The sequence below is a fragment of the Parasteatoda tepidariorum genome, chromosome 9 (assembly GCF_043381705.1).
Source record: "Parasteatoda tepidariorum isolate YZ-2023 chromosome 9, CAS_Ptep_4.0, whole genome shotgun sequence".
Taxonomy (NCBI): domain Eukaryota; kingdom Metazoa; phylum Arthropoda; class Arachnida; order Araneae; family Theridiidae; genus Parasteatoda; species Parasteatoda tepidariorum.
The window spans coordinates 5,109,779-5,122,229 of NC_092212.1; the positions used below are offsets into that span (position 1 = coordinate 5,109,779).

The window sequence follows — 12,451 nt, forward strand, 5'->3', positions numbered from 1 at the left end:
GGATTTTTATATATATTAAAGCGAGCCAAGACATTAATCAGGTAATATCTTACCATTTTTGTTTCTTGGGATTAATTAAATAATATCTCAGACTTCGTTTAAGCCGCCAAATATTCAAAAACAGCTTCTTATTGACTTTAATTACACTGGGAAACATATTTTTTAGGAGGATTTATAAAAATATTTGATCTTACCTAATTCGGATGTAGAGATTTCAAATCTGAAAATAATTTTCCTCGATAAGCTACAGATTTTTTTATAAAATGGTATTTTTAGTTACGTTTATTTTTCTGTCGGAAGTTACGAGGGTATCAATAACGTATAAGCTTATACATAACTTATAAATAACGTATAGGCTACTATAAAAACTTGCCTGCTCCATTGAAAATAACACTAAAGGAAAAGAGCACATGACCTTCATATTTCACTTTAAAAAATGAAATATATTATCACCTTATTCCTAGCACTCCATTTGTAGCAGGGATTTTGGAGTACATGGTATTCCTTCGAGGAAATATTAGAAACTTCTGGTGATAGTCTCAATAAATTGTATAAAACCTATTAGTTTAAATGAGAAACTGATGGCAGATTTGAAATCAGAGACTTGAAAATATTCATGATCCGTTCTCATGTAGCAGGGGGAAAAATTGTTCCTCTGTGTTACACGAACCTGATAACATAATTGCTTTCTATTGTCTGTTGATTTTGTTGTGTTAATTCAGGTACATGTGCATTGCAATAAATTATTATACCTAGAAATTTGGGGTGCAGCAGAAATGACTAATGCTACGAACCCCTAATTTCCCATTAAAGCTACGAATTTTTATTACGAATTATAGCATATCTCTTTATCCTCTTCTCTACTGAAATATAAAAGAATATTGCAAAGGAATATTATAAAGGAATATTGCATTTATACAAGTACTTGGTCTTAACTGATTCGGAAGTGAGGATTTCAAATCTGAAGCATTAGTTTTGTTCCAAAAAATGGAGATTATTATTAAAATGGTATTTTCGATTAAGTTTTTTTCATCTGTAACTACAAATTTATGAAAAATGTAGTTTTAAATGCATTCATATATACTTGTCTGTTTCTTTAAATATGACCTAAGACAAGAAAAAAATATGACCATAACATATCGCATAAATCGAATATCATATGAATTGAATTGTATTATCCCTTTTTTCCTAACACCGCTAGCAACAGTATCTATATAGGGCTATATATCAAGACGTATCTATATAGGGCTAATATTGGAAAAATAACGGCGCTTTGAACTCTTACGGAACCAAGATTCGTGAATATAGGTCCAATGAAAGCCCGAGTTATTTTTCTGTTAGGCACCCTGTAGTAAAGATGTATGGACCCTTCGCATTTACTCATGTGAATTTTTAAAAAAAAATCCTCTTTAGGGATAATTGCTCCTTAATTTTATTCTAAGTATCAGCTTTGTTATTTAATTGTTGATTTCCACATTATACCTTCACATCTGTCACCAAAGTTGATGGCGTCAGATTCACACTTGCACCTTCTCATACCTTTCTTAAAACGACACTCTTTAGATTTAGTTCCACAATCACAGTCTAAAAAGAAATGAAAACAACATATTTTTTATATTGTTCGCTTCTGTAACACTACCATAACCGGTCAAATGACCGATTAACAATTTTGCACTTATTGTTTTTGCACATTTGACTTCATAACTTTTTCTAACAATTATATACAGTTGATATTCCATTTATTATTTTTTGTATTTAGTTTTTGTTTCAAATAATACTTGTCGTATACCTATTTCTACTACAACCGGTCATTTGACCGAGAGCAAAATTAATTGCTTTATAAGGTTATCGGATCAGAAATGACGTTGCAATGCGTGTTCACGTATTGTATTCGATGAGTTGCACATTTCTGCAAAGACTGTTGTTCAGTCAGAATAACTGTTAGTTCAGTCAGAATAACTGTGAATTCAAATTTCAAGAAAGTACCGGACATTTCAGATTGAAATTTTTGTATCAGAAAAAGTGTCAAAAACTAAATGTTTTGGTAAGTAGCTTACATTTTATTTTGACAGCTTTACTTCATTTCTAACTAACTGTTAGCTTTTGCCAAGAAAAATGTCGAAACAATCAAGACAGCATAAGTTCTTAGAAGAAATAATATTAATTATATGAGTAATTATAAGAATTATAATTCTTGTAATTGTAAGCTTAATTATTAGAATTATTGAAATAATAATAATTAAAAGAAATATCTTTGCGGAAAATGTACAATGGAAACACCCGTATATGCAAAAAATGAATTGAGCAATGAATTAAAAATTCTATTCTTTGTGTTTGTAATGCAATAAAAATTGGTAATGTAAAATTTTATTTAATTATAATGAAGTTTTTTATGTTTATTTCCTTCCTAACATCCATATTTCATACACTCCATCAAGAAACATAAAGTTCAGTCTTTTGACAATCTATGTTAGAAATAGGTATGGATTAAGTGTTGGTTTGCTTTGTATTAAAGATTCCGACTTGTAAGTACTTCTAGTAAGATATTAAGACAACTCGCATTGAAAACTTTTGTGCAGAAAGTTTTGCTGAAAAATGTAATTAAATCTCTTTTATAGAATTTTTTTTGTCAAAATTTGAAATTCTTGACACATCGAATCCCTTGGCCAAATGATTTATAAAATTTTGAGTTTTAAAATATAAGATTTTTAAAATTTGGTTATAAGAATTCTTCATGTCTCTTGCACTGAGATCTACAAAGTGGTGTGTTCCCCGAAACGTTAACGTTACGCTATTTAACCTTCACAACACTTGTGGGAAAATTTTCCTTACAGATTGCAGTGTGAAGATGTAAGAAATATAGTTAAGCGTTGTAGGTTAACATGAGGCTAACTTTTATAATAAAGATATTTTGCATAATATTAGGGCTCCCTCTAACACTATCGTCAGTAGTGTTCGAATTTCACAGCGCGTGCGTGAAAATGTCAATAAAAATAACACTGTTTCGAAAGTGTAGAACATAAATTAAGCGTTACGTAGCTAAGACAAACTGAATTGAAAGCACTCTTTTTACGGATATAATCGTACGAGCTGATGAAGAGATTATTTCTTTTTTCTTTATTTTGTTTTCCCGGATTTTTAACAATGCTTTTTAAGATACATTATAAATTTTTTTAATTGTTTTTTTAAACATAATCTCATTTTAATAATTTTTCTTCTTCTCTTTTCATTAATCTCTATTATTTTCCATGTTTTCTCAATATTTGTGAGGTTGGAAAGATATATTATACTTTTGCAATTTTAATCTTTTATAGTAAAATAATACTTAATTTGATTTGGATAATATATAAATACATAAACCCTGTTTATTTTGATTGGGTGCAAAGTTCAAATAATTTGTCTATTTCTATCATTCATACGGTAAATTTCTAACGGTTGTATTAACCTTTTCTGGACTGGCGAGTCATAAATGTATTCGTACGGAATCAGAATAGAAAAAAATAAAAAGCGATAGCTTTAGTTTGGGCATAGTTAATTTGAAAGACTTATTCTTGCTTTCACTTTGAAGCTAACACTATAATTCGAACTAAGTAGTGGTGAATTGAATAAGGCAAACTATTTTTTCCCCGTCCGCAAATAAACTGTTGTAAAAATAGGTTGGCTCTTTTTTAACCTGATTATCGATTCCCTGAGAATGCATATATGACTCACCCGTCTCGAAAAGGTTAAATCTGAGAAAATTTTAAGTTACGCATAGTTTTCAATCAGTCGATTATGATGAAGTACACTGCCTTTATACAGAAGCTTCCGTTTCCTTAATAGTGATGTGCGAAAAACGAACGAATTGATATTTTAATCAACTCTTTTTTTGTGAATCGATTCATCAAGTTCATTTTTTAAAAAGAATCGATTCTTTTTCTTTTTTTGTTGTCAATATATGGTATTCTACACTGTGTAAGCTCATTCAGAGTTCATACTTACCAAACTTTCGCATATGCATTTCCTATAGCATTTCGTTTATACAATTGGGGCATGCTAAAATCCCAACTCAGTCGAATAGACACAGGTCCATTCTCACTCGATGATCATGTGAATGGCAATCTAATTTACTGAAAATATTTACATGTGAAAAACTGGCCAATAAGGTACTCGTAAGTGTGAGATTTTTTGCAGGCGGAAAAATCGCAGCCAATGAGATTGGCCCCAATGTCAATGTTAGCGCACAACTGGTCTCGAGAGGTGATTGATAAAACGGACTCGCTTGAAGAATGAAGGGAATGGAAAATGTTATTAATCCAATACGTACTGCATTCTGATGCAGTGAAAAGTATACATTACTCCCTCTTCTTTTTTACGAAATTAATTAACTCTATTAATAAACAGAAATTTAAAAATGGCAACAACAACTGAAAAGCTGTCTTCTATAGTTTCGGTTCTTCCTTTCAAATAAAAAGAAATTAAAGCTGTAAAGCCCTGTTATTACTTTTCAGCAATTTAGTATTAAAGAGCGAATTTTTTCATATACACGGGTAATTTTCTATTTATAAATTTCAGTAAATGTGAAGCAAAACAGAATTTTATGTTATCGTTTATTCCATGCCAAGAAGCGAGAGCTATAGAAAATGAAACCGTTGCGCTGATTGGGTAATGAAATGAAGTATGAATGCAAACCTCTGATTGGTTGAAAATGAGTTGAATGAGAGAAAAGGAATCGAGAATCGAATGAACGACCCTCTGATTGGTTGAAAATGAGTTCAATGAGAAAAAAAGAGTCGAGAGTCGAATAAAAGAATCAATGAACTGTTTGTCTATCTCTTAGCATTAAAAGAATCATAAGGCCAAATCGATTCTTTTGAACTCTTTCCTATCCCTTAACATTGAAATCGGCTCAAAGAGTTGAATTGAACTTCTAAACGATTCATTTGAGTCGTTTTGCATCTTTTAACATTGATATCGGCTCAAACAGTCGATTTGGACTTTTGACCTTTTGAGTCGCTTTCCTATACTTTAACATTCATTCGATTCATTGAACTGTTTAAACGATTTTTTGAGTTGGTTATTCGATTCATTTGAGCTGTTTTATATCTTTTAACATTAAAAGAACTGTTTTGTGAAACGATTCGATTCTTTTCGGTATTATCTTATTTTCTAAAATCAAAGGGTACCTTCAGAGGGTTGGGGTTATGAAGAGGGGCAAGTAACCAAAAATTTATAAAAAATGGACTTATTTATGAAAAATTGATAATTTTTTTTTTTAAAGAAAAAGTGAAAAAAAAAATATTTATTAATTTTTATATGGTTGAAAAATAGCTTATTGCGGAAAATTTGAATATTTAGAGTAAATATTTTTTTTTTAGTGCTGGGGGGAGGGATATTTATCTATTTTTTTTATGGGCAAATTTATTGAAAATTCAATTCACATCCTTTCACTTTTTCGATTATAAATCTTACAAATCTAGTGATTTTGCTAAACGAAAATGTTTCTTTTTTTCATTGGGGGAGGGATGAGGCAATTTTTAAAGTCTCTTTTGATTGGAGATAAGTAATATGTCATACCACTCCATACGATTGTTTTACCTTTCTGTAGTTTGTCATTTGAAAATAAAGTACGAATTGACAAATGATGAAATATTAAATTTTCATGGCTTCCTAAATAGCTTAAATTTTTTTTTTGTAATAAAAAGAAAGGTGTCTGTACATGTTTTTATCCTTGCGTTTTCGTTGTCTTCGTAAAGCGAAAATGTAATTGGGTGGTGGAGGTACAGGATCTTCCCATCAGCCTTGGAGGAACAGTGAATCGAATTTTTGTATATTTATTTTTTTACTTATTATTTCCCACCCCCTTTTTTTCATATGTCTATTATTTTTCTTTGTTTTATTCTTCATTTTGAACTTATCTAATGAGTGCTGTTTACTTGCAGCTTAAGCGCAATAAATGTTACTTATTGTTTTTCTTAACTTTCTTAGTGTTTTCTTGTATTTATTTATTTATTATATTCATTGTTGTCCGTNAAAATGTATATATATATATATAATATATATATATTTAAGCTTCAAAACGCAATTTAAACTATTTATTTTTTAATTTCTGGTCATACATCTTGAAATTTTTTCATTATAATATGCGAATCCACAGTTTGATTTTTTTACGAATATCGATTATTAATTATTGGTCTTTATATTGACCAATTTTAAAACAAAAAAAAAATTTAATAAAATCGTATTTCTAAACAAATATTAAAAAAATTGCAAATATTTAAATTCTGAAAAAAAAATATTAGTATTGCCTAGATCAGCAGTTCCCAAATGGTGTTCCACGGAACCATAGGGTTCCATTAAGAATTTCAGGGGTTCCTCTAGTTCGTACTTTTTATTGCCGTATTTGACTTCACCACCAAAGTGGAACTTTCTGCTTCTGCATCCTAGAGCCCAAGGTCTAGATTAATGGTTCCCAATTGATGTTCCGGGGAGCCCTATGGTTCCGTGGAAAAGCAACAGCGGTTACACTAGATAGCACTTTTATAGCCATCAAAGTAGAACATTAAACTTCTGCACCCTAGAATACGAGGGTCTGAAAAAGCGGCACCCAAATGGTGTTCCGTGGAACCCTAGGGTTCCGTTAAGAGTTACAGGGGTTCCACGAGTTAGTACTTTTTATAGCCAGTGATGAGTTTCAAAACCTCAGAGTGTATGTAGATACAAATCTATAATTTATTTAACATTTCGGTTGCCTTTATGAAATTAATTCTGAGAAAATACCAATAAAATAGAAATGGCATTTTTTAAAAGAAAATATAATATTTCTAATAACAATATATTGAATAAATTATGAAAAGGGCAGGCATTCATAAAATATTGCATTAGTATTCCTCATCACGCTTTTTCGATCAAAATAATTATCTTCTTTAATAAAGAAATATGTTTCCTAAATAACCATTTTCAACGTTTGTAGCAGTTTTTCTAAATTTTCATTTCGAAGTAAACCATAATTCAGCTTATTTTAACTTATTTATTTTCTATTTAAAACATTAAAAACGAATTCTTAGTTAGACTAAATATAGCACAAGAGCTGGAAATTTAACTTTCGGATATTAATGATGAAACAATGAAAATTTCCTTCTTCTATTTAAATATTTTAAAAATAAAGTTTAATAGGCTATAACGTTACCTTAAAAAACTTTATTTGTGAAGTCGGGTTTTCCGCTGAAAGTAGGGGAATTATCTAGGATTCCGTAGTCGAAAAATATTGGGAACTGTTGACCTAGATTCAAACACTAAAACAGTCTAAACTAATTTGTACGACCTCCTCTAATAACGACTATTTTAAAAAAAAGAATCGATTCATAAAACCGTTCATTTTAGTGAATCGATTCTTTTAAACGAATCTATTGGCACATCACGATTCCTTAATAACAATGCAGGGGCGGAGTATCACCGCCCGCCTGCACTTCTTTAAATATAAATTGTAGTAGGGAATTTCACCTGTGTTAGAGTCTTTGGAGTCAAATTTTCATAATATACTTTTAAAACTTTAATATTATTGGTAGATAAATTTTATCGCTTATCGTGTAAATTAAGATAATGTGACTGACAAATTCGATTTGAAAAATAGTACATTTTATTGTTTGCAACCTATACGCAATACAATTGATTCATATACACAATTTATTTTGATTGCGTGAAAAGTTTAAATATGCTTCTCTCTTGTAAAGGTTTAATTGGTTTCTGTTTCATTGAAGCTGAGAATATTCAAGTTACGCCTACTTTTCTAACCGTAGATTTGCAATTACTATAAGCAGAACTGTTTTATAGCGTTCAGGCTTCAAAAATAATATAGTATAACTTTCATTATTTTTATGTATGTTAATCCATTTAGATGTAATTCTGTGGTTTAACATCATTTAAATTAAACTTAAAATCCAAGATATAAATGGGACGCATCAGTGGCATTGTTTTGGGGAGGGTTTTGAGGAAAAGACCCTCTTCGAAATTATATATATTACTTGATTAATTAACTATTGTACGGAACTCAGGATGCAAATATAAGAAAGATTTCATTCTTCAGTGTTTTGTAGTTTAAACGTTTATTTTATTTTATTACCGCCGTTGAATTGTCGACCCAATTTTATGGGTTTACGACTACTAAAGTTCAACTCCGTAGCCGTGTAATTTTGAACCCAATCCAGAAGACGAGGGAAATCCTGGATCGAGTATTAGGGGAAAGTTTGCCATCGTGGAGGACTTTTTTGATGGAACTAACACGCATTTGCGTTACATGGAGAGGGAGACCACGAGAACCTCCCACGGTTAGCCTGACGGCAAGGGGACTCTAACCCATGATCCGTCTACAACTGAGGATATTTTACGTCAGCACTGTGGTAGGTGCAAGCCGGATGCGGAATTCGTATCGACTGGGATACGAACCCTGTTCGCCTCATTGGAAGGCGAACGCTCTATCCACCACGGGCCCTGAGCCATCGCGGCTCAGTTTAAATGTTTAGAATATATTAGAGGGAGACAGGACCGGGATAGCCTGGTTGGCAGGACACTGGACTCACGTTCGTGAGAACGAGAGTTCGCATCCAGCCGGCCAAAAACTCCCCTGTGTTGTAAATGGCGACTGGTGCAGATTGAATCAGTCTGGTCAAAAGTCCTCCATGTTCTCATAACAATCCGCGATTAAAATTATCTACTAAAATTTTTTTTCCTTGTTAATTTATATAATTTTTCCATGCGCAAATCCATTTTGGGCAAATCCGTGGGTAAAATTATTTACTAAACATTTCTTTATTAACTTATACAATTTTTCCATGTGTAAATCCATTTCGGGCAAATCCGTGTTAAAATTATCTACTAAAAATTTTTTTTCTTTGTTAATTCACATAATTTATCCATGTGCAAATCCATTTCGGGAAAATCCGTGGCTAAAATTATGTGCAAACTAGGCAATTCATGTTTCTCTTTTCTATTTTTTTCTCAAATAAATATTTATTTTCTCTAATTATTTATGGTCAACTTCTTTAAATTATCCAGTATAAAATTACCCTGCGTACATCCATTTCGGCCCCTTCCTTGTTAACTACCAAATCAAAAGCACTTCAGCAATGCAGTAAGAACGGCACTTTAAAACTAAACTCCTCCAGTTACGCTCAATTTGCGCTTTTGTTTTCATATTTTGCAATCTGGCAGTCTTGTATTTTTTTCGAAAATATTTTTTTCATCATTCTTGAAAAATTTCCCGTTTATGTAAGTACATTTGAGTTCGCTACTCGCTATATAGGTTTTGTTTTATTCTGTTATTTCTTTTTTTTTATTTTCTGTTTTTACGTGTTATTTTTACTTATTGAGTTCTATTTTATCTGTTGTAATTTTTGTAAAAATTTTTTTGAGTGCTCCTTACACTATTGCATTAATTGCTTTGGCTATATTGATACAATAGCAGAAAGCACTCTGTTTTGCGGATATAATCGTGTGGGCTGATGAAAAGATTATATCTTTTATTTTCCGGATTTTTAAAAAAAATTTAACCCCTTTATTTCCAGTTTGTTATTTTTTTATTATTATTTTTCTTTCCCCCCTTTTTTTCATATGTCTGTAATTTTCCTTTGTTTTATCTTCATTTTGAACTTATATATAATGCAGAGATGCCAACTGCTCCAGACACGCCAAAATACTTAAAAAAAAACGGTAAATAACTACAAGGTAAATTTTGCAAATACTTGACTATTTCTGCTTGATTATTATAAGGCATAGCATGGCGTAAGTTCCATAAAGAGGTAAATAATATAAGCCTACGAATTATTTTGAAATGGTGGTGGATAAAAATCTACTAAATTGAATTTATTAAACCAAGAATCACAATTGATAAACTACCACTTTAAAATATATATTTGCTGTCCGGAGCAAGTTGGCATCTCTGTATTATGTATAAAAGTTTATTTCACGAGTAACTTGAAAATAACAGTACAAGTATGGTCCCTTCCCCTATAAATTTTATCTGACAACGCCATTGCAATGCACACTTTTTAATACAATATGTTTGACATAGAAGTTGAAAGTGGACAAATAGTTTCTACTATAAAAATTACACTGATATAAAGGAAAATTAACTGAAATGAACTTTTGGCTGAATATGTTCTAACCCTTCACAAAACTGTAATAATAAGAAAAATTGTGTAATTATAAAGTTCAATTATTAATAATTGACAGTGCCTTCAGAATATTTCATGCATAGAATTTTTTAATAACGTCTAATCGTTATCTATCTATATATGTAATAAAATAAAGAATTTTTTTCGCGAGTGCGTGTGTGTGCGTACAAATACAAAAGATTGGTCATCACGAAACAACATGGGCATGGGGGAAGGTGTCGTAACTTAGGTACTACACATATGTTTATTAAATCATTTTGTTTTACCTTTGCAACTTTTACTGACTTCATCGAACTTTTGGCCACTTTTTGTACATTCGCAATACGCATGTCCTCCAATTCCAATGTTGTAGAAATATTTACAGGCTACGTTATCTCCTGTTCCACAATCAACAATTTTGTTGAAACAGTCGTCGATAACTTCACAATTTTGACCACTGGTCCCTTCTACGCAGTGGCAAGACCGTTTGTCTTCAGTGTCTGTGTAATTACATTGTTCCCATGATTGGCAACGATCAGCGCATGCGCCATGAATGGTGCTGCACTCTTCGTTATTATTGCATTCAGCTGGAAGTTAAAAACAAAAATTAATAGATGATTGTGAATGATAATGATAAAAAACTAGATGATGATGAATTAGATAATGATGAACGATAATGTTGATGAATGATGATAATGTGAACGAAAGGGTATTTTCTTTCTAGCAAGGATTTTAAAAATCAATTGAAGACCATAGTGGAAAAAGGTTTTTATAATATTTTTGAAAAAAAGATTTTTGTTGAAACTCTCCTTAAAACCATCAATCGATTCCTCTTGAAAATGTCGCTGTGGTCAAAATTTTGATATTTGAAGGTTGGAGCTTTTATTTAACACGTTCACGCCGGGGTGACCCACCAGTGTGTCACGCAAGATCGTCTCATCGGGCGAAGCACCGGAGAAAAAACTGGTAAAAAATAAATTTCATTTTTTAGTTTTTTTCCGGTAATAATAAAAATCTATAACTACCAATTGTTTTTAACGGATGCAATTTTTATATTGAATTGCTTTATCACCGTGATAAATTTCCTTAAAGTTAATTGTTATTGTTGAGAATAGATTAACTCCTCCCGAATATTATCTAATATTGAAATAGTTCTTCTACCAGAATTTTCCCTTTTCCGTCCCGCTTTCAGGCGCAACACCCGGCGTGAACGTGTTAAATGCTGCAAATTTTAATGATTAGTCGATATGACTAGATAGAACATAAATAATTTAACTTTCGAATAAAAATGAAATAATATTTGTTTAAAAGGAACATTTGTGTGATGGATAATTTTCCCTCACATAAGACGGGATCATCTCGGATCTAACACGAACTTAGAAAGAAGACTTCAAGTTCAGGATAGATATACTTCTTGCTACTTTCAGACAAAATATATACAGTAGAATATCGAACGTCGATTCACCAGATTGTTCAATTATCCGGATTGTTCAAGGATTGATTCGTGTTTTTTACACCTTATTCTTGTTGTTCTTCTTCTTCAAAAAAAAAATAAATAAAAATATTTATGTATATATATATATACATATATATATATATATATTATACACAAATTAACATGAAAAACATGAATAAAATAAAAAACTAAATTGTAGAGAAACAAGAATGGTAAAAGCAAATAGTCGTTATCAAGACACATCTATTGCTATAAATGCGATATTTCTGAATAAAGAATAATTATCCTAAGATAAAAATTATTCTTTATATGTGTCGATATCGCAAAAAACCTTATGTTGTAAAAAATCATGAAATAAAAGAAAAATGTAAAAAGAAATCAAACTTACCGGCGTGAATTAAAACGCTGTTTAGGTTTAAAAGTACAATAATAAAACAGTTAACAAAAATCGCGACGATGTAAAATATTGGAAGTTGTGCTTATAGCTTGAATCGATTAAAATAAAATTAAAAAATATATATAAATTTGATCGAAGAAGAAGAAAAAATTTTTTTTATGTTAAATATTAGTGTTGCCATCTATGAGAAAAAATCAGTAAAAATGTAATAAAATTGAAATAATAATAAAAAAGGTTAACGGATTGATTAAAAAATTTGCAGACTAAAAAAAAAAAAAAAATAGGGAAATTTATAGGGAAATTTATTTAAAAGTCAGTCTGTACAATTGGATAGAAAGCCGTTTATAGACTTTATCCTTCATTCATAAATCCTTACAAAATTTTACAGAATACACATATCCATCTTTCATAGGGTGACTTATTTAAAAAGTATATATATATATATAGAGATGGAGTTTCACCATGTTG

At 30.7% G+C, this 12,451-nt stretch overlaps 1 protein-coding gene across 1 annotated transcript in view; it reads right to left on the minus strand.

Annotated features, from left to right (window-relative positions):
• Positions 1-12,451, minus strand: part of LOC107448492 (neurogenic locus Notch protein-like) — a gene marked incomplete at its 3' end in the record, with an annotated part of 51,055 nt that overhangs the window by 18,275 nt on the left and 20,329 nt on the right. The window contains 2 exon segments of the mRNA XM_071185572.1: positions 1,483-1,584; positions 10,418-10,717. Coding sequence (XP_071041673.1) covers positions 1,483-1,584; positions 10,418-10,717 — 402 coding nt within the window.